A 21,128-nucleotide genomic window follows, 5' to 3' on the forward strand; every position below is an offset into this window, starting at 1 on the left:
AATTTAAATTCTACCAGCTGCTACTGTGGGATTTGAACCCATTTTCCCAGCATGTAGCCTGGGCCTCTGGATTACTAGACCAGTGACATGAACACTACACTACCATTGCCCCTCATAGTTGGTAGAAAGAAAGCATTTCTGTTGGATGGGGTGTGATGATAGTGGCGCAATTGATATAGATATATATGTTTTTTTAAAAGGAAATGTTTAAAAATTCAGCTTTATTCTACAGTTGTTGGTATGTCTGGTAGGAATGCAGTTCAGATGCTAGAAGAGCAGGATAATTCAATGTAGCCGTGGAAATGTTGACTTGGGATAGAACTAATGGATCTTTATTTATAGATGGAGATTTTCCCCTGGTGTTTTTAATTAGCTTGATTGAAAAGGTCATGAGTTATCCATCATATGGTTCTATGGTGCTTGTATAGTAATGGGTGGAGCTAGGTCTATAACAGGGGAAAACAAAGCTATGCAATCGCAGATCTGCTGAAATCAGAGGCATGTGGAAGCTGTGACTGAGAATTCACTCTCCATAAAATCTCTGAAAGGTTTGGGGCTGTTAATACAATTTAAAGCAAATATGCCTGGGCTTGCTAACTATTTATTTGGAAGTGGTTTTGATCTGTACATGAATGGGGCTTATTTGGAAATGGAACTGTCATAAGTTAGAAAGTAAAGTTTCTTCCTTTCACTTTAAAAAAATAGTTTGACTGTTAATGGTTAAGCTGCTTCATTTGTTAGAGTTATATTTAAACTGTTCTATTAAATAAAGTTTGTTTCACTACAAAATTTCCCTACTTTGTAGGTAGAATTATTCCTGGAAAGAAATATCTTTTCCTTACATTTATGTCAAAAAAGAAAAATTGTTGGTGTCTACTCTGGCTTCCTGTGTAACTTGGGGTTCTGGTCCAGGACCCTAACAGGAGAGCCTAGGATTATGGAGCATAATCTGAAAAGATGAGCCAGATCTTGCATGAGTGAAATTAGGAAACACTTCTGGACCCAAAGGGTGATAACAGTTTCACAGATGACAATGCTAGCTCAATTATTAAATTTAAAACCAAAATTACTAGATTTTTGTTAAGCAATGACATAATGGATATGGAGTAAATGCTGTGAGGGGTTATCTTGAGGATCGACTATGAATGGCATTACAAGCTCTGGTGTCTGAGTCGCTTGCTCATGTTTCTGTGTTCTGACTTAATCCAGCATGTTTTAATATTAGAGTGCACATCTCCTGCATCATTCCTAACTCAGCAATTCAAATGGCATCACTGTGTATGTAAGTGTATATGCATTTACTTAAATAAATAGAAAGCTGGGATAAAATACCAGTACAGTTGGTTGCAAACAACTGTCTGGCCCACTAATGTCTCTTATGGAAGAAATATGTCATTCTTGCTCATTTTGGCCTATGTGATTTCAGACCCGAACCAAGGTGGTTGACTTTTGACAGCCAACAGAAATGACGTAGCAGCCCACTCAATTGTATTCCAGAAGGTGGCTTATCACCACTATCACCTCAAGGGCAAATTGGGATGGGCAATAAATTCTGGCTTTGCCAGGAGCAGCCAGTGAATGAATGCATCCTCCTGTATATTCCACCACCTCTGTATTTGGAGCTCAGAGATCTCTTCAGGGACAACACAGATTTGGAGAAGGACAATGATCTATTAGAGTCGAAATGGACAAGGTTCATGATGATACCAAAGGGACTATGCAGGCCATTGAATCTATCTCAGCTCTCTAAGCGATCCAGTCTGTCCCGTTCTTGCTCTGTCCCCTGTCACCTTAGTTCTGCAAACTTATTTGCTTCAAGTGTCCATCCCATTTCCTTTTGAAATCATAAATTATCTCTGCTTCCACCATCTCTATGTATGCAGCGAATTCCAGGTCATTGTTAGTAATTGCTGCTAAAACAGTTCTTCCTCATGCTTCCCCTCCTTGCTGTCTTGTCAAAAATCTTAAACCTACATCTGCCAGTCCTTTTCCCATCAGCTAGTGGAAACACTTTCGCTTGTCTTCCATATCTAACTTTCTTTTAGTATTGTGCACCTCCATCAAATCTTTCCTACCTATCATTGCATCACCATCTGATTTGGCTGCAGTACGCTTGGTACCTTCATCAAAATCGTCAATGTAGATTGTAAATAATTGAGATCCCATTAAGATCCTTGGAAGATACTTGGTAGTGTGAATGAGCAGAGAGACCTCAGAGTCCATGTGCACAGATTCCTGAAAGTTGGCACCCAGGTTGATAGGGTTGTTAAGAAGGCGTATGGTGTGTTAGTTTTTATTGGTAGAGGGATTGAGTTTCAGAGCCAAGAGGCCATGTTGCAGCTGTACAAGGCTCTGATGCAGCGGCACTTGGAGTATTACGTACAGTTCTGGTTGCCACATTATAAGAAGGATGTGGAAGCATTGGAAAGGGTGCAGAGGAGATTTGTTAGGATGTTGCCTGGTATGGTGGGAAGTCTTATGAGAAAAGGCTGAGGGACTTGAGGCTGTTTTCATTAGAGAGAAGAAGGTTAAGAGGTGACTTAATAGAGGCATACGAGATGATCAGAGGATTAGATAGGGTGGACCGTGAGAGCCTTTTTCCTCAGATTCTGATGGCTAGCATGAGGGGACATAGCTTTAAATTGAGGAGTGATAGATATAGGACAGATGTCAGAGGTAGGTTCTTTACTCAGAGTAGTAAGGGCATGGAATGCCCTGTCTGCAACAGTAGTGGGCTCACCAACATTAAGGACATTTAAATAGTCATTGGATAAACATATGGATGATACTGGAAGAGTGTAGGTTAGATGGGCTTTAGATTGGTTTCACAGGTCGGTGCAACATCGGGGGCCAAAGGGCCTGTACTGTGCTGTAATGTCCAATGTTTTATTACTACCTTAGGTTAATTTCCAGATTTGCAAACTTTAACTATCAGATTCTTGTTTCATGTCCATTATGCAATTTCTGTCTGTGATATTGTGCTTTAATATCCTCAGTCAGAGATATTATGACTGTTATACGCACCCTGCATAGGTTACTGTGCCCAAGATTAATAGTGAGATTGGACTGGGGTATCCGCAATATTCTTTTTTTTTCTCAAAGGTGGTAAATACCTACATGATCAGAGTAAGATTTCCTTGTATATAAAGCACATAAAAAAGTGTTTCTGAAAGTATAATGCTTCAAGGTGGAATCAGGTGATTAATGTGCTCTTTCCAGACTTACCTTTCACATCTTGCTCAGTGTTCGCACTTTGATTTGTCATTTTTTTTAGGCATTCAGTATTTTATCTGTGATGTTTCCAAATCCACAGAATACAGATCCTCTTAGTTACTTTTATCCTTATTTTTCTGTTCTCTTCTGCCTCATGTAAATTCATTGGGATTTTTTCTATATCAAAAGAGCAACGTAAAGGCAAGCCATTGATGTAAGCAGAACAGAAAATGTTTGAGTCTCCAGTATATGTTTCAGTGATGGCACTGTCAGTTAACCAAGAAGTTACTGGTGAAAGTGATTTTCCATACATCATGTATTTCTCAGGATGAACTGCTGATTAATTAGAGGTTAGGACAGTGTCTCTTCATCCTGACTGATTAACATTTCTAATAGCCTTGGCTGGTATTACAGCCCAAGCATCTCCAATCTCCGTTTTGAAATTGGTATGAGGGAACGTTGTGTTCATTTTATTGTAAAACCATTTTACATTGAGTACAGAAATTGCCCTTTTGCTCACACTGATAAAGATTTATTTTGATGAAGGCTGGCGAAGTGTTTGCCAGTGAATGGTGTGTAGCAGTGGATCAAGATCAAAATATGTGACACAATAAAGCTAGTTTTATACAAAAGTATTCAAAAATAAATGAGGTCCAAAAACTGTTTCCCTTTATTGTGTAGCTGAGCTTCTAACTTGGTAAATGTAAGCGTCGTTGATCGATTACAGTGCCTGAATTAATTACAATGTATTGCTTAAATAGTGTATGGGACAATTTGACAGCGTAGCTGAAGGGCAGCAAGTCCTGAGTGGAAAGGAACATATCAGTGAGTGTAGCTGCAGCAATACTGGAAGCTCCAAGACCGTAGTCATGATGTGGAGATGCCAGTGTTGGACTGGTGTAAACACAGTAAGAAGTCTCACAACACCAGGTTAAAGTCCAGCAGGTTTATTTGGTAGCAAAAGCCACTAGCTTTCGAAGGAGCAGAGCTGTTTTGCTACCAAGATCAACTAGGACAAACTAGCCCGCTTCTTAGGAAGATAATGACAGCAATTTTATTGGAATGATGACATCTCCAATTTCCGTTCACATCAAGTACCATCCTTGTATGGACATATATCACCACACATTCATTGATGTTGGGCACTTTATTATGAGAATATTTTTTAAATGTTTGCAATATGGACTTCACCATTGGTCTGTGCTGACAAGGCTCTTATCTTCACCACATGGACTGCACATATTCAAAAATGCTCACACATCTGATAATAGTGATGGCCATATCACATGAATTAATGAGAACAAACAGAGGAGAAATTCAACTGTAGCATTCAGTTAAACTCTGCATTTTACAGTCTATTTTGAAAGCTTCCTTTTTTCAAGGCTGCCCTGGCTGGAGCCCCAGTTCCACGTTTACTGCTCAGCTTCCAGTGTTCAAACTTAAGGTGAAACTTTCAAGGCCACTATTGATTACTTTCTGTTGGGTAAGCATATCTCAGAATATGGCAAAAAAGCAGGTAAATTGAGTTGAGAAACAGATCCTGATCAAATGTGAACTAATGATGGGGGCGGCACGGTGGCACAGTAGTTCGCACTGCTGCCTTACAGCATCAAGGACCCAGGTTCGATTCCCACCTTGGGTGACTGCCTCTGTGGAGTTTGCACATTGTCCTCATGTCTGTGTGGGTTTCCTCTAGGTGCCCTGATTTCTTCCCACGCTCTAAGAATGTGTGGGTTAGGTTGATTGGCCATGCTAAGTGTCAGGGGGATTAGCACACTAAATGTGTGGAGTTATGGGGATGGGCTCTGGATGGGATTGTTGTCGGTGCAGGCTCAATGGGCCAAATGGTCTCCTTCTGAACTGTAGGAATTCTAAGAGACTAGTGAAACACGCCAAACCTCTCAACAATTACTATGTGAACTCAGGTGGCAATTGGCAGCAAGCTGTTTAACTGTGGAAACTTCACAACCAAATCTTTTTAAATTTATATTTCTCATTCAGTGACTTCATGCAAGGATTTTTTCAGCAAGGCAGGAAACCTGACTTATTTTGTTCCCTTTCTCCTATCCAAAAGGTGCTGAAGTCAGCAATGTCGCACAAAAATGTCGCACTATCTGTAACCCCCGTGACTTGCCTGGGTTTGCAAAACCTCACTTACTGTACTGTCTGGAGACAATACACATCTCTTTAAACTGTGATCAGTGCTCCTACCACTCACATTGTCAGCCACTTCAGGTCTTGAACAGCAGGTTAGGTGTAAGGATTCGCATTTTAATCAGTAATCTCTAAACTGTCTGTGCTTTATATGCTCTGTCTGAGGCCAGAACTCTCCATTCACCTGACGAAGAGGGTAACCCCTCGAAAGCTTGTGAGAATATTATCAAATAAATAGGTTGGACTAAAACCTGGTGTTGTCAGACTTTTTACGAAGTCAGCAAAAACAGAGATGGAGAATGGAATATGCTTTTACCCATCACTGAAGATCCTGCAATCAGTTGAGAATTGTAGGAGCACATGTCCATCAATTCAAAAAGCATAAAAATGCAATTTTCATTTTGTTGAACACATTCACAGTTGAAAGTGTTGTTTGGCACTCTTCCCATTGTGATCACAAATTCCATAAAGATGCCAGATGGTATTAATGCCATTGCTATAATTCAGAACTGGATGTGGGAGTAATAAATGGCATCATATTTGCAAAGGAACAAGGAGCTGAATACAAACAAAATAAACAATTTTTGAAGCCCCACATTTCTGTTTTTTTTTTCATGTGTTTTAGGGATTTTTAGAGGATATAGGAGTAATCGCCTATTTCAATGCATTAACTGGGACCTTAACCACCAATACTGGGCACAATTACACAATTGTAGATGCAGTCTGCCATTGTATAAAACTGAGATACATTACTAATGGGTGCATGTTTATTACTGTATAACACTGGGTATGTGTGTACACTTGTACCCACCAATATTCCTACTGATAACACTTCAAAAGTATTTATTGGCTACAAAACACTTGTCTGATGCTATTTAAATTCAAGTCTTCCTTAGTTTTTATGGTTACAAGTGGAAACTAAGCCACATAGTATCTGGTTGGCTCAATTGGGTGCACTTGCATGTCTGAGAAGATTGAGGGTTCGAGCTTCAAATCTGGGCAGATGACAGTGTGCAGTGCTAAAGGAATGCTGCATCTTCAGAAGTCGTTCATCCTCCCCCACCAAACAATTTTCATGGACATTTCCTCCCTGCTTCAGTGCATGCTCTCTCCCAGCATAATTGACACTATCACTGCTGTGGGTTGTGCCCAGGCATGTTCCTGTCCCCTTTACTCACCTTTGTGCCCACGGTGAGATACCATCAACAGGTAAACCTATTGTCATGTTGGCGAGGTTTGAAATTACAGCAAGGAGGAATATAGCGAGGGGGTTGGGTAACTAAATTAAAATTTATTTAAATAAATTAAAATGAGGTTCTAACCCTTTGTGGGTATGAACGTTGCAACGTTACCAGCGAGGGGTGGGGAAAATCTTGGAACACAAACTCTCGGTATAACGTCATGGTTATTCTCTCTGGATTTTCATCATGTGTTGCTGTTCTCTCTGACAGCGAATGTGGGCTGGAAATCGCTTCCCTTGACTAAATCCTATCTCATGCCATTAAAATTTGGCAGATTCCAATTTGGACCTTCTACTTTTGTTCTTTGCTCTTCTGCATTACTAGTCTAAATAATATAACACTATCAGTGTTACTCAAGATATGAGGTTGGAATATCAGCTAAGGGTCAAATTGCATGCCAAATTTGTCAACAGGTTGGTCCAGCCTGAAACAGTAACTGGAACAAAAAGATAGTAGATGTGTACAAATATTATCCAGAGAACAATAATAGAACTCATGATATCACAGTGTGATTGGTGGAACGTCCTTACCCCTCCTCTGCCTTTCCGCAATGTGGGAGCATTTGTGTAACAGGACTTAAAGAGCTTTTTGAACAAAATGATCTTTACTGCTGATTTACAGCTCAGATTCCTTGTCTGAATGCAGAATATGTGGTAATTAACGTGACAAAAACAGGCCAGAAAATGACTCGGAAGTGCCCAGTAGGAGCAGGCATATGTCTTGGCAAGCCTCAGTGCCATTACTCATCATGTATGAACTCATACTTCAACTCCAACTTTCCACATTATCCCCATAGCCCTTGTTTCCCTTTTAGTGCTCTTCTATTGACTTCTGTCTTAAATATTTTCATTAATCTAGCATCTAGATCCTCCAGGGAGAGATTTGTGCAGATTAACAACCTCTTATCCTGAGCACTTTCAAACATAAAAACCTGTTTGAGGGTGTCAGTTACACATTGAATGGTAGTAAATGTGACAGCACAGGAGAAAGGGCACAGTAGTGGGATCAGAAGTGCTGCTATCAGAGACAGGCTGAGATTTTCACCGAAATTCCCACCTAAAATCAATTAATGTATCTTTGACTGGCCAGTCAAATTTTTCGTTGTGCCTGTGACGTTTTCCGTCATTGGTGGGACCAGAAAATCCCAGTCAAGGGTGTATTGAATGATCATTTTAAGCCTTTTTACGATCCTGGTAAGTTAATATTGAAAAATTATCTTTGAACAAAGAGGTCATTCATGGATCATGCTGTAGGTTCCCCAAAAGACAGGATCGTTAAGAAGAGGAAGTAAGTCAAAAAGTGGGCCTGGTGAGAAGGGCAGACTCTCAGAAGTGAGTTTCACTGTATCAGAACTTGGACTAGAATTAGTTAAAATAGAGGAAACTGAAAGATCTGGATTTCAACATAGGGAAGAAGAGGAGGTTTGGAATAAAGACAAGTCATAATAATTCTGGAGTGATGAATGTAACCTTCTATAGAACTTTGCATGAGACCATTTTATGTTTCAGCAAATTGGGAGTTTTTGGAAACCCCTTTAAAAGTCAAAAGCAATGCTGATAAGCATTACTAGAATGGGAGTTTTGGATGTTGTAAAATCTAGTGAAAATATATAATTGTGGATGGAAATACTAAATTTCTGATTGGATTTGTAACGGTTTTTTTATTTGTTCACAGAAGGGAAGAGAGAAGAGAACCAAATTGCCCGATAGCAATGAAGTGGACAGTTCTGACAGTCGGCATCTAGGGCCCAATCGACGGCTGAATCCATGGAGAGCGGGTAGGGAGCACCCAGGCAGTACTGCCAGCATACTAAGGACTAGTTTAGTCAGGCGCAAGCCTGCACCACGGCGTAGGATGCCTCCAAGAATCCATTTTGATGATACCATCCAAAGTGATCCATCCAGCAGCAGAAACACCAGTGATGTGAAAGGGGAATCCAAGAATGGGGACATTGGCAGTGTAGGAGGCGCCCCTCAGCCCACTAGCAGCGATTTCTCACCCAACTGTGACATCGTGGGAAAAGACGCCTTGTCTGCGTTAGCCAGGGCAAGCACACAGCAATGTCAGCAAGAGATAACCAATGTGGTCTGTTTACACCAGGCTGGGAAATTGATGCCACACTCCGTTCCTCGCTCCTGTCGCCTCTCAGGTACATTGCAGCAATAATGTTTAATTTCTTTCCACAAAGAGTATATGAACTTACTGCAAGCCCCTTTAATCTAAACTTTACTGTTAAGTTTTGAGATCAATGGGATGAGGGATTTTCACATCTGGGAATAGTGACAGTTTCAGGTACTCCCTGACCAGGGTTCAAATTCAAAGTGACTGGATGAAATGATCCCTGTTCAATCCCCAATGTGTGTTAAATGTAGTGAAAGGGGCTAAGTTATTTAAAGATTAGTTGTAGTTAATCTCTCAATTAAAGTTTTGGCTCATTAATCTTGCATTTGTCAAACATTTAAAGGTTGCAATTAATAGCTCTATTTCAGTTGGATATACTGTTTATATTATTATCATCAGCCTTAATAGTTTTATCATTTCCAGCTCACTTGCAGTGGTGCAAGCAAATCACTTTACAAAAAAGTCCATTTGGACATTGGGAATAAATTTGTCATTATAACAAACTCTGAGCTTATAAAGTGAACATTTCATAAAGAAAATAAAGTTCTTTATTTTGCCCGTGCTCAATTGTGGTGTTCCATTTTCTCTTATTTCCTTTCCCCTTTCTCTTTTGATTAATTTTCCTCATTTTTAAAAAGGGAAAATAATTTTAGTTGCCCTTATTCTTTAAACACTTCTGTTTTTAGAGATGGAATGGGATCAAAATTGGTACAAGAGGGTATTCATTGGCTTAAACAAAACCCAGATTTTGTATGTTATTTAAAGAGCCAGCACAGGCACAATGGACTGAATGGTCTCCTGTTTGTTACATGCTATGATTTTGGATAGCGTAACTCTTGTCTATTTGTATAGCTTTTCCACGTCCATTATAACAAGTATGACATTGGGGAATATTTAGTGAGGTAACCACCTATACAAAATGGTATACGTCTTTAATTTGGCTAGAGTGTTGCTGTGTTATTTATGTTTCATTAAAACTTGGTTGATCATGCAAGAAGCTTGGGAAAAACTCACTGGAACATCAAGCATGTGGTTTTTTCATTCATTCATGGGATATTGATATCACTGGCTGGCCAGCTTTCATAGCCCATCCTTAGTTGCCTTTGAGAAGGTGGTGGTGAGCTGTCTTCTTGAACCATTGCAATCCATGTGCTGTGGGTTTACCCACAATGCTGTTAAGGACGGAATTCCAGGATTTTGACCCAGTGACTGCGAAGGAACTGCAATATATTTCAAGTCAGGATGGTGAGTGGCTTGGAGGGGAATTTGCAAGTGATGGTGTTACCATGTATCTGCTGCCTTGTCCTTCTAGATGGAAGTGTTTGTGGGTTTGGAAGGTGCTGTCTAAGGATCGTTGGTGAATTGCTGCAGTGCATTTTGTAGATAGTGCATGCTGCTGCTACTGAGCGTTTTTGGTGAAGGAGTGGATGCTAGTGGATGTGGTACCAGTCAAGCGGACAGCTTTGTTCCGGATGATGTCAAGCTTCTTGAGTGTTGTTGGTGCTGCACCCATCCAGGAAAGTGGAGAATTTTCCATCACATTCTTAACTTGTGCCTTGTAGATGGTAGACAGGCTTTGGGGAGTCAGAAGATGAATTACTCGCTGCACTATTCCTAGCCTCTGACCTGCACTTGTAGCCACTGTGTTTGTGGCGAGTCCAGCTGGGTTCCTGGTCATTGATAACTCCAAGGATGTTGGCAGTGGGGAATTCAGGGATGGTAACATCACTGAATGTCAAGGAACAGTGATTAGAGTGTCTTATTGCTGATGGTCATTGGTTGGCATTTGTGAATGTTTCTTGCCACTTGTCAGTCCAAGCCTAATATTGTCCAGATCTTGTTGCATTTGGACATGGATTGCTTCAATATCGGAGGAGTTGTGAATGGTGCTGAGCACTGTGCAATCATCGACAAACATCTCTACTTCTGAACTTCTGACCTTGTGATAGAGGAAAGGTTGTTGATGAAGCAGCTGAAGATGGTTGGGCCTAGGAGACTACCCTAACGCTCTCCTGCAGAGATGCCCTGGAGTCAAGATGACTGACCCTCCACAACCACAACCATCTTCTTATGTGTCGGGTATGACTCTCCAGTGGAGAGTTTGCCCCCTGATAGCCATTGATTCCAGTTTTGTGGCTCTTTTGTGGCACATGGTCAATGCTGGCTTGATATCAAAGGCTGTCGCTCTCACCTCATCTCTGGAATTCAGCTCTTTTATCTGTGTTTGAACTAAGGCTGTTTAAACACTGTGGGTCAGCTAATCTCACTGAAAATATGGAATTCATAAAATGGACTGTAGCAGCTCAAGAAAGTGGCTCACCACCACACAAGCAATTAGCGATGGGCAATAAATGATTTTGCCTGGAGCAGTGCAGCTCCAACAATGTTCAAGAGACCCCACCATCCAGAACAAAGCAGTTCACTTGATTGGCACCCCATCCACCACCTTAAACGTTCACTCCCTCTAGTACCAATGCACAGTGGCAGGAGTGTGTACCATCTGCAAGTTGCACTGCAACAACTCACCAAGGCTTTTTTGACAGCACCTTTCAAACCCATGATCTCTACCCACTAGAAGAACAAGGACAGCAGATTAACAGGAGCACCACCATCTCCAAGTACCCTCTGGTTCACATACCAGTCTGGCCTAGGACTAACTTGCCATCCCTTCACAATCACTGGTCAAAATCCTGGAACTCCCTCCCTAACAGCACTGTTAGTGTAGCTACATCAAATGGACCGCAACAGCTCAAGAGGTGACTCACCATCACCACTACCTCGGGTAATTAGGGATGGGCAATAAATACTGGCTAAGCCAGTGACCCCACATCCCATGAATTAATAAATTAAAAAGTTATTTGTTTAACTCAGCCAGCAGTGCGTTGAAATAAGGGAGAACTTGGCACATACATTTGTCTTACGAGTAGTCCTAGATCTGTTGGGTCATTGTTAATGTGTCTCAACCATATGAACCCAGTGTAATGTTTACACACAGCTGTGATTTGTAATATGTTCCTACGTTGCACAACTTGGATTGAATTCCAAGCTTGGTAGCCACTAAATTCTTTTTCCTTTTAATACTAAACATTAGTCTGAACAGTACCATATTTATATAGAAACCTGAGAACAATTAAAGTGCCAAGATATTTCACAAGAGAGCATATTCCACTGGTAGTGGAAGAAGGAAAAAATGTGAGACGTGAATGCAAGAAGGTAATTTTTTAGCCTGACATTAATATTGTAACATGGCCCCCCAAGAAAAGGAAATACATAGAATCCCGATATGCAGAAGGAGGCCATTGAGCCTGCACCGACAACAGTTCCTCATAGGCCCTGTCCTCGTAACCCCAGGTGTTTACCATGCTAATCCCTGGAACAGAAGTAGGCCATTTGGCCCCCTGAGCCTGCTCCACCTTTCGACAAGATTACAGCTGATCTTTTTGTATTTCAAGTTCTAAATTCACATCTACCCTGATAACCTTAATTTGATTCCCATATCTAGCAAGAATCTATCTACGTCTGTCTACCATTAAAACATTCAGTGACCCCACTTGCACAACCTTCTGAGGTAGAGAGTTCCAATGTTGCATAACCTTCTGAGAGAAAAAATTTCTCCCTGTCTCTGTCCTATAAGAGCCACCACTAATTTTAAAACAATGCCCCCTGGTTCTGGACTCTCACATAAGAGAAAACATCCTTTCCACATCTAAACTGTACTGAAAACAACCTCAGCCTGTACAACTTATCCTCAGAAGACAACCAGCTGTTTCTAGGTGTCAATATAGTAAACCTCCTCTGAACCACCGCAAATGTATTTACATCCATCCTTAAAGTAAAGAGACCAAAACTACAGTAAGCTTTGACTCATTCCATTAGCCACCTTGATTATATGCTGTCTCTGCATACACTGTTTGTCATTCGCGCACAAGAACACCTAATTAACAGAGCTACCCCATCTCCTTTTCCTAGTTTCTTGTATTTCAAATTTTCTGTGCTCTTAAGAAGAATAATGTCAGCTTCTCCAATTTCTCCACATAATTGAAATTTTTTATCCTTAGTAGTGAGGCCTAATCTATGTCGTATAAGAATTTTGCATGATTTCTTTGCTTTTATACTCTATACTTCATATATTTTAAGCTGTTTATTCAGTTTCCCCAAGCCCACCATTGGAGCATGCACATCTGTAAGATGAGCGTCAGACTCAAATGCAGTATGCTCCAAAGATCAGACAGTGGCCATATCTCTTCTGTCATGCACATGAAGAGTAGCTGTTTGTATAATGTGGCCAAGCAGCTGCAGGAAGCTGGTGCTTTAAAAACTGTCATAATAATGTGAATTGAAACAAAAGGATTTATAGAAATAAATTAAAAATAACCTGTGAAACATTGTTTTAAATCCCAGCTGTAATTATTATACTGACTGAAGCATTTCCTTGTAGGAAAACCCAACAGCAACATCCAGTGGGAAGACGGCAATGTGGATGTGGCATCAACTCAAACCCCTGTTAGAATTGTCTATGTCCTTGTCGTTCATGGCAGAGCTATTAGGCAACTGAAGCGACTCATCAAAGCTATCTATCACCAACATCACTTTTACTATATCCATGTGGACAAGGTAGGTTCTCTGCAGTTCTGATGGACACAAGTGCAGCGGTTACTGTTTGTTTTGTGCTGTGAACTTCCCCTATTTATTACATATATTAGACCAAAATGGCACTTGTTATGACTTTGCTCCTCAAAATCAGAGGAATTATGCGCAACAAGACCCCACCATGAGTTTCAATCTATTGCAGTAACTTTTGCTTCAGCTCATGTGATTCCCACTCTTGGACGTCCTCACCCAACACTTCCCCAGGTCTTCTTTGGCTGGCCCCATGTTGTTCTTCAGTTTGGTGGTATCCACTCTGCTGCCGTTCTGGCAGATCAAAAGGAAAGGACTTGAACCCTCATATCAGTTGTTTCTCTGTCATGATGTCCCAGAGGTACCTCTGACCGATCTCCTTTCACGCTTCTTCATTGGTGATGCTATCTCTGTCTCTATGTGACCCAATCTCTTATGCACATATCACCGATGAAAGACATCCAGCTTATAAGACACCTTTGCTGTTCTCTTCCATGTCTTGCTGGCAAAGATTGTGGTCGGTACCATTGTGGACATGTAGAATTGCAGCCTCATGGCTATGTTGATTGTATTGGATACCTGCACCTTCTAGAGCTGCTGGAAGGCCTGTGATGCTTTGCTGATTCTTGGTGGATGTTGATCTCCACATCTTCATATATCATGGATTTTAACACATGATATAAAAGATTGATTAGATTCAATTTGGGGATTCCTGGACCAGGACTGTGCCATGGTGCCTCATATGGAAGGGTCCTGATTCTAATTGATATTTCAGTGCTTAGAGATCCTGTTTTTCAGACTACGGGATGGTGCAGAGTGGTGTCAAAGGTCAGTGCTAGAACCCTGCTTTTCTGATATAAAAAAAATGAATTGGTTGTTGAAATACGGAGTAAAATTTCAATATTTGCTGCTGATATCAAACCTGGAAGTTGGCGAGTGGGGAGAATGGTACCAACCGATTGCAACAATACAAAAATAGGTTAACAAAATGAGCAGAGAATTAGCAAATGGAATTTAATACAGGAAAGTGTGAGATGTTACATTTGGACAGAGGGACTGGGGGAGGCAATATAGACTTAATAGCATAGTTTTAAAGCATATGTGTCTCTCAAATTGTCGCTATCCAGCCTTTGATCTACTGCATTCTGTTTCTCAGATACCATTTCAAACTGACGGGTTTTCTCGTGGCGGGTAAGCTGTTGAAATCTCCATCCACGTTTGCAGGACTGGAAGGTCACGTTGGCTTAAAGGGTTGGAAAATTCTGGGTAGTGACCCTATTAATGCTCCTATGAAGAGCCTTAAGACATTTTGTTAAATTTAAGTGCCTGATAAAAGACAGTTGATAATTGTTCTCCTGGCCAATATTTATCCCTCAGCCAACACTAAAATAGAATATCTGGTCATTTATCTCTGCTACTTGTGGGAGCTTGCTATCTGCAAATTAGCTTTGTTCCTTGCATTACAGCAGTGACTGTACTTCAGAAGTAGTTCATTGGCTGTAAGCCCTTTGGAACATCTTGTGATCAGGAAAGGCACTATTTCAGTGCAAGTTCAATTTTTTTTTCTTTCTTTACTATCCGTGCCTCATATTGTTGTCAGCAGAGAGGAATTCAACTAAAAGCTAATATTGAGCTGTGTTACTAAGTGCAGAAATAAGCAGAGTTGTCACTAGTAAGGCAGCCGCAAATAGGTTTGAAGAAAAGGCAACAGGGTGAAATAAATGGTTGAATAAGTAGAAGATTCTGGAAAAGTGGGGAATGGGGTTAACCAAGCTGTGACTTTGGTTAACCCCATCCAACGGGTGAACCAAGATGATATGGGTGGGATATGTGGTGGAACCTGTAACTAAGAAGCAACGTGCCCTGTTGGTGAAGGGATTACTGGCAAAAGCACCAGTGGGACAAAGAGATTTATTTTACGCAGTGAGTTTTTGTGTACTGAAATGCACTTTCTGAAAGAGTAGACGGAGCCAATTAATTATAGATTTCAAAATGAAATTGGATAGATAATTGAAAAGGTACAATTTGCAAAACTATGAGCAAGGAGTTGTGGGAGTGCGACTAATTGAATATCTCCAGTCTCTTTCTGTCCTGTATCATTTAATGATTCAGGAGTGAAGGAGAAGATGTGGGTGAAAATGAAAACAGAGGATTTGACAAATTGAAAGTAATTATTTCAGTTTTAAACGTAACTTTTGCCATTCTGAACCTGCAGCGTTCCAATTACCTGCACAGAGAGACGTTGAAGCTGGCCCAGCATTACCCAAACATTCGGGTAACTCCCTGGCGGATGGTTACAATCTGGGGAGGTGCAAGTCTGCTGAAGATGTACCTGCGCTGCATGAAAGATCTGCTGGAAATGCCGGATTGGGAATGGGACTATTTCATCAACCTGAGTGCCACTGACTACCCCACCAGGTCAGTGTCTCTGAATAATGAGCAGTTGGAATGAATGAGTTCCTGATTGGAGTCATGGGGAGTAATACAGATCCTTCATCAGTGTAATTTTGTGAAAAGCTGCAGCATTGTCCTCCCCTGGGGTACCACGTGTGTTGACAGGTTTCTGTCTGTCACATAACAAGTTTATCATGTGTGAGTTTAGACAGTAAACCTAAGCAAGTTCTGCCTCTCTCATAGTGGGAAACTCGTATATCCATCCTTATCCAATGTCAGTGGAAGGATGGTGTGAAGGAAAACCTGCCTGAATGCCAGAGTGAGTTGTTGCCACTTTTCCTCACGAGTGCTCTGACATTAAAATTAACATACACGGGGCATACCTGGAAACAACAGTGTTACATATTGGTGTGATGCAGGCAGGATCTTCACCATTAAAGTTGCTGACCTGAAATATATTCCCCTTGGCATCTAGCCAAATATGGACAAAAGCTAGGGAATGAATCAGGAGCCAAGATCATGCAGGAAGATGACTAAAAAGTATCCTTGGAGAGACCCTCAAGGCATTTGTCTATCTGTTGAATTAAACAAAATTAAGCTATTTTATTTAATTCTTCCTATCCTAATTAACACCCAACCAAGGTAGTAGCAGATGACCCAGCTTCAAATGCGTCAGCACGTCAATCATTCAAAGCTGCTAATCATTTAACAATGGATTTTGCTATTTTGGGCATTGTTAAAATGTTTATTTATTTTGTCACTTATATCCTTTTGTTCCTGGAAGACAAGTTTCACCCTGTGCATCATTCACATCCATCCTTCATGTACAGCAGGGTATTTGGCTGTGAGGTTACACTGCAACTGTGTTGGATCTTGTTTTTTCTAGTAGGGATGGCAAAATTGATATTTTTCCCTAGCCATTGCCCTCACTAACTTCATATAGTGTTGGGCATATGCATTAATCCAAATGAACATTAGAGGATCTGAGAGCAGAGTGAATTAAGGTATCCCAAATCTTGCTACCATTGGCAATAATGAATAAAGTTTGACTTATCTGAAGCCTGTTGTTTGTTGCACGATACTGTGTAAAAACTGTAAACATTGGACAAATCCTGGATGATGGATTTTTATTCGTGAGAATATACATAGGACATTGATGTTTGGAGATAGGCTACCAAGTCCTGTCTCTGTTGGAAAAAGATTAGGTGGGGATGTGACAAAACTATTTACAATTATGAAGCAATTAGATCAGTTTGAATTGTTGAGTTTTTCTGCTATGTTCACATTTTTATTGCAAGGAATCAGAATTACAAATGAAGGACCTCAAAAGTAAATGAAAACTCCAGGGTGAAGCTTTAATAGTGATTTATAATTGGTGGTTGGAGCAAGAAACTGGAACAAGTCTCAAGGGGCATGTGGCATTTTTTTTATTAAGATGTGGGATTTATCATTGTCAGAAACGCACCAAGAGAACTGTGGATAGGAGGGGTAGGTGGACAGAAAAACTTACGGCTGAAACTGATAAAAGGTACAATGTTAATTATCTACCTGTCCAAAAAAGAGAGTAGGGCATTGGTGAGGCCGCAGCTGGAGTACTGTGTGCAGTTTTGGTCGCCGCACTTACGCAAGGATATTTTGGCCTTGGAGGGAGTGCAGAGGAGGTTTGCTAGGCTGATACCAGAGTTTAGGGGGTTGAGCTATGAGGAGAGGCTGAATAAACTAGGCTTGTACTCGTTAGAGTTTAGAAGAATGAGGGGAGATCTCATTGAGACGTATAAGATGATGAATGGGATGGATAGGACAGTAGGACTAGGGGGCACAGCCTCAAGATAAAGAGGGGGGGGGGGGGGGGCAGTTTAGAACGGAGTTGAGGAGGAACTTCTTCACTCAAAGGGTGGTGAATCTCTGGAATTCTCTGCCCGTGGAGTTGGTGGAGGTTGCCTCGCTAAATATTTTTAAGACGCAGGTTGATGGTTTTTGACAAGCGAGGGGATTAAGGGTTATGGGGAGAGGGTGGGAATGTGGAACTGAGCCACGACAGATCAGCCATGATCTTATTGAATGGCGGGGCAGGCTCGAAGGGCTAGATGGCTCCTATTTCTTATGTTCTTATGTAAACCAGCTTGAACTCCTGGAAGCAAAACGTAAGGTGGGATGCGTCCAGGGTCAGTGGTTGGAACTAAGGTGTGGTGAGGCTGCAGTTTGTGAGCAGCCAACAATGCTGAGAGATGAAGGGTTGTGCTAGTTAGAGACAGGGGATAAACAATTACCAGATCTGGAACCAAGTTTTCCAGTTGGGTTGTTGCTTACTGCACTTAATGGAAGAGAGGAGAAGCTAGTAGGTGGAGGAAAAGAACTGTATGAAATGCATAAAAAAATCATTAACATGTAGACTTCACTGGGTGTTGAAAATAAGTGAATAACTATGTGTGTCTGTAAAGTACCCAGATTTGAATCTGCTCAGACAGACTTGTTCATTACAACACAGGGTCTCTGTATACAACTCCAAGAGTTGACGATAGGTATAGTTCCATTAAGATATAACATTGGAGTATGGTCCTGGAGCGTATATCAGTTGTTGCTGTATAGCCATGGTCTCCAAGTAGTCAATCGCAATTGGCAGGACAATCTCAAAGTCGATTGTCATTGCCTGCCAAATGATGCACGAGATTTGGGATTCTCTGATGACTAGCTAATCAGCTCAGTGCCTGCTGAACCATGCCAAAAATGCGTGAGACATGAGATTCTCATAATGATGAGCAAATCAGCTCACTGCCTGCCGAACCGTGCCAGAAACCTGAGAGTCCTGGGCAACGAGATTTTCTCAGATGCCAAACGTGGATTAAGTTGGATGAAGACAAAATGATGAGCAAGGACCCAGAGATTTCCCAGGGGACAAAAATCTTCCATTTCCAGTTAGGAATGGGAAAGTGAATTTCTATTTACGAATGTCAAAGGCAAGACCATTTGTCAACGGAATGTAGCCTTGAGTAAAAGAGATCATTTGGAACAGCATCGCAGGACAAAGGAAGTTGGGGAGTTAAGGGGAATTATGAAAGCTCAATTGTCACTCTTTTCAAAGCCTGTGGCTAAAGGCAAGACCAGCAAGATGTCTTTCACATTAGCCATCTGCTGGCAAACATAACTTTGCAATTGGTGAATGATTTATCAAAGAGGCTATGATAGTTGCTGCTGACAACTTGTTTAAAGACTTTAAAAACAAAGAGGAAATTATATTAGCCATCAAGGGCATGCCACTTGGCGCTTTAACATAAGCCAGAAGGCTGGAATTGTCTGAGGATGAGTATCAGCAAATATGCCAAGACTTATCAGGCTGTGAATGTTTCTCACTGCAGTTTGATGAGTCAGTAGACATGGGGGATACAGCCCAGCTGATTTCTATTCCCTGAGTCAATCCAGTGACTGGATTTTAATTTAATACAATGGATGACACCCTGCAAAAATAGTCAGGCCAGTTAGCAAATTCCTCCTCTGTTAGTTCATATTACCATTACAGGATGACTGGTATAGGAAGTGGAAACCTACATTGAAAGCACACTTCCTTTATTGGGGTTAAGTTTAATTGATGGGAAAATGTTAAGGAAACTTTATATCTAACCCAAGCTGTACTTGCCCTGGGAGTGTATCTGACATGTGTGGGTGAGTTTCATGCTAATCGAAATGTAAAATGAATTATTCCCCAATATTAAAAGCAAAATGCTGTGGAACCTGAGAAGCTGTCTTAAAACAGGGAATATTGAAAACACTCAGCAAGTCAAAAGGTAACTTCGCAGAGAGAAACATCCTTCACCTTAAGCAGCATAGAATAACCAATATCAACAGTGGTGTTTCAAAGTAAAGAGATTATAAATATTTGCTTACAATGTCAATGTTTTAATTTTACAGGACAAATGATGAGCTGGTGCGATTCCTCTCCAGGTACAGAGAGAAAAACTTCTTGAAATCTCACGGCCGGGATAATGCCAGGTAGGAACCAAAATTAGTTCAAGTTCAATTGCTGCAGGCTGTGGCAAACCCTGACACACTCCTGTGCTGTGCTGCATGAGTGCAGTGGAAACATCCAGCTGTGGCAAGAATTGCGGTGATTATTCCGTTAAAAGTTTTTGTTTAAAAAACTAAATGAAAATTCAAGACTTGTAACGCAGGTCATGATTGCTCTTGCACGTTGGAAGAATTTAACTGGGTCCAAGTAATTCTGGTGAATGAAGATTGTTTATAGATCTGAACTAAATGTGTTTCACTGTGTAGCAGCTATTAGCTGAATAAATGCAATGCTGAACTGTATTGCTGTTTAAGTTGGATGCTATGCTGAAACCATGCTGCTCCAGTCGGCCTGCACCTTTTTCCAGCTCTGATGAGAATCATTGAAATCCTACAGTGCAGAGGAAGGCCATTCGGACCATCGAGTCTGCAACGACCACAATCCCACCCACGCCCTCATGCATTTACCCTAGCTAGTTTCCCTGACACTAAGGGGCAATTTAGCATGGCCAATCCACCTATCTCTAACATCTTTGGACTGTGGGAGGAAACCAGATCACCCGGAGGAAACCCACACTTACATGGGGAGAACATGCAAACTCCACACAGACAGTGACCCAAGACTGGAATGGAACCCAGGTCCCTGGCACTGTGAGGCAGCAGTCCTAACCACTGTGCCATTATGCGACATAACCCTAGACCAGGTGCAAAGAGGAGTTGTGAGACTGATCTCTAGTGTCAGGTAACTTGGTACCTTATAAAGGAGTATAAGTTAGAAAACAATGTAGAAAAGGTAAGACCCAGCTATACATTGAAATATGCTAAACATTAGAAGCTCAAATAAGTGAACGTATGAAGATACAAATTTGGAACAGTAATAGGCCCTTTGGCCACTCAGATCTGCTTCACCATTCAGTAAGATCATGGCTGATTTGATTGTGGCCTCAACACCACTTTCCTGCCTGCCCCCAACATTCTGACTTCATTGTTAGTCAGGAATCTACGTAACTCTGCCTTAAGAATATTTAATGATGATGCCTCCACCACTTTCTGGGGAAAAAGAGTTCCACAGACTGTTAACACTCAAGGGAAATAAGTTCTCCTCAACTCCATTTGATTTAGGAAACCCCTTACTATTAACCTGTGTCCCCAGCTCTGGCCTCTCCCACAAGGGGAAACATTCTGTCAAGGTCCTTCACAATCTTCCATGATTCCTATAAGATCGCCTTATTCTTCTAAACTGCATTGGATGCAGGCCTACTGTATTCAAACTTTCCTCACTTGATAACCACCTCATCCCAAGAATCAGTTGAGTCAATCTTCTCTGAACTGCTAATGCAATTATGCCCTTCCTTAAATAAGGGAACCAAAGCTGTACTCAGT

General features: G+C 41.1%; 1 protein-coding gene across 2 annotated transcripts in view; it reads left to right on the top strand.

Annotated features, from left to right (window-relative positions):
• xylt2 (xylosyltransferase II) overlaps positions 1-21,128 on the top strand; it is a 76,879-nt gene that overhangs the window by 17,532 nt on the left and 38,219 nt on the right. For both annotated transcript variants that reach the window (XM_080208951.1, XM_080208952.1), the window contains exons 2-5: positions 8,283-8,757; positions 13,168-13,343; positions 15,565-15,767; positions 19,650-19,730. In XM_080208951.1, coding sequence (XP_080065077.1) covers positions 8,283-8,757; positions 13,168-13,343; positions 15,565-15,767; positions 19,650-19,730 — 935 coding nt within the window. The remainder of the gene's footprint in view (positions 1-8,282; positions 8,758-13,167; positions 13,344-15,564; positions 15,768-19,649; positions 19,731-21,128) is intronic.

The sequence above is a fragment of the Carcharhinus amblyrhynchos genome, chromosome 21, assembly GCF_965287045.1.
Source record: "Carcharhinus amblyrhynchos chromosome 21, sCarAmb.v2.hapA, whole genome shotgun sequence".
In the NCBI taxonomy this organism is placed as follows: Eukaryota; Metazoa; Chordata; class Chondrichthyes; order Carcharhiniformes; family Carcharhinidae; genus Carcharhinus; species Carcharhinus amblyrhynchos.